The sequence below is a fragment of the Austrofundulus limnaeus genome, unplaced genomic scaffold (genome assembly GCF_001266775.1).
Source record: "Austrofundulus limnaeus strain Quisiro unplaced genomic scaffold, Austrofundulus_limnaeus-1.0 Scaffold582, whole genome shotgun sequence".
Lineage (NCBI taxonomy): Eukaryota > Metazoa > Chordata > Actinopteri > Cyprinodontiformes > Rivulidae > Austrofundulus > Austrofundulus limnaeus.
In genome coordinates, this window is record NW_013952984.1 from 59,446 (window position 1) to 60,865 (window position 1,420).

The 1,420-nt window shown below is 40.4% G+C and overlaps 1 protein-coding gene across 1 annotated transcript in view; it reads left to right on the forward strand.

The window, feature by feature from the left end:
• LOC106530959 (alpha-2-macroglobulin) overlaps positions 1-1,420 on the forward strand; it is a 61,288-nt gene that overhangs the window by 13,594 nt on the left and 46,274 nt on the right. The window contains exon 15 of the mRNA XM_014026695.1: positions 513-662. Coding sequence (XP_013882149.1) covers positions 513-662 — 150 coding nt within the window. The remainder of the gene's footprint in view (positions 1-512; positions 663-1,420) is intronic.

Sequence of the window (1,420 nt, forward strand, 5' to 3'; positions counted from 1 at the left end):
CAGTATAGGTTTATGAGGGGGTCCCTGGCTCCCCAACAGTGTGTCCCCCCACTTTTAAAATGGTTCTGACACTCATGTTTATAAGATAGTCACTGCCTGTATAAGGATATAAGGAAATGACAAAAACACAAAGTCTGCAGAAACTTTCAAGTAAAAAAATGTGTAATTTTCCTGGTCACCCCTGTGTGAGTAGTGGTCCCAGTCTGGCCACCCCTGTGTGAGTAGTGGTCCCAGTCTGGCCACCCCTGGGAAAAATGTCTGGCTCTGCCACTGGCTCCGGTCTTTTTAAGAAAGTTGTCATGTTGATCAAAAGTTATGTTTATTTTTGTCGCTTTGAAGCGCAAATCAAAATTAGCTTCGGTCAGTCCACAGTGAATATATTACAGGAGTGGACTTTGACATCAAAAACAAAACAATGTATCACTGATCATCAGTTGTGTAGATAAAAGCAGAGTGTGTATTGGTGTCTCCCTGTTGAGTTTTAAATCATATATTTTGTCTGTGCATGCCAGGTGTCGCTGGAGTTTTCTACATCTTCAGCTGTACCAGGAGAGGAGACCAAAATGCGTCTGAGTGCCCAGCCGGACTCTTTGTGTGGTGTCAGTGCCGTTGATCAGAGTGTGCTTATCAAGGAGCCAGGAAAGACTCTGGATGCTGATAAGGTAATACATTTTATTCATCCAACGTTTCTTTTACATATATTTTGAGATTAAGTAGGAAAGATCTTTCATTTTCTTGGGGTAAAACTGACTGAATTTCAGACAGTTTACGTCAAAATTTATAGCATTGCCCGAACATGAAGGTAGGTGATGTTGTTTTAGCCCATATTTATGTCTGTTTGTTTGCTAACAAACTATTTTGTGAACCACTGAAGTCAGTCAGTAACTTAGACTTTTAAGGAGCTGTGACCAAGTGGCTGAGGGAGTCGTCCTCTAACCAGAGAGTTGGCGGTTCAATTCCCCGCTATTCAGTCATATGTCAAAGTGTCTCTGGGCAAGACGCTGTGATTTAAAGCACTGATCAGTCTCTGTAGATGGATTTGCACATATTTGTAGAGAGTCTGAGTAGTGCTGATTGTATGTGTGTGGATGGGTAAATGAGGACAGATTATAGTGTGAAGCACAAAAGCACTATATAAGTACAGTCCATTTACCATTTAAGCTAGTTGAAGAATAACTTAGATTAATTCTCAGATTAATTTGGTACAAAAGGTGAGGAAACGTAAGATTAAAAAAACATTTTTATTGATCCCACAGTGGAGAAATAACAGGTCTTTGCAGCTGTCCTGGTATAACAGAGCTGGCTGCTGTAAAACACTACAGAATAATAGGAAAAAAAATTGTATAGGTCCTCTGGACGGGTTCTTCTTTAATGAAACGTTTCGTCTCTCTTCCAAGAGACTTCTTCAGTCTGAGAGTTT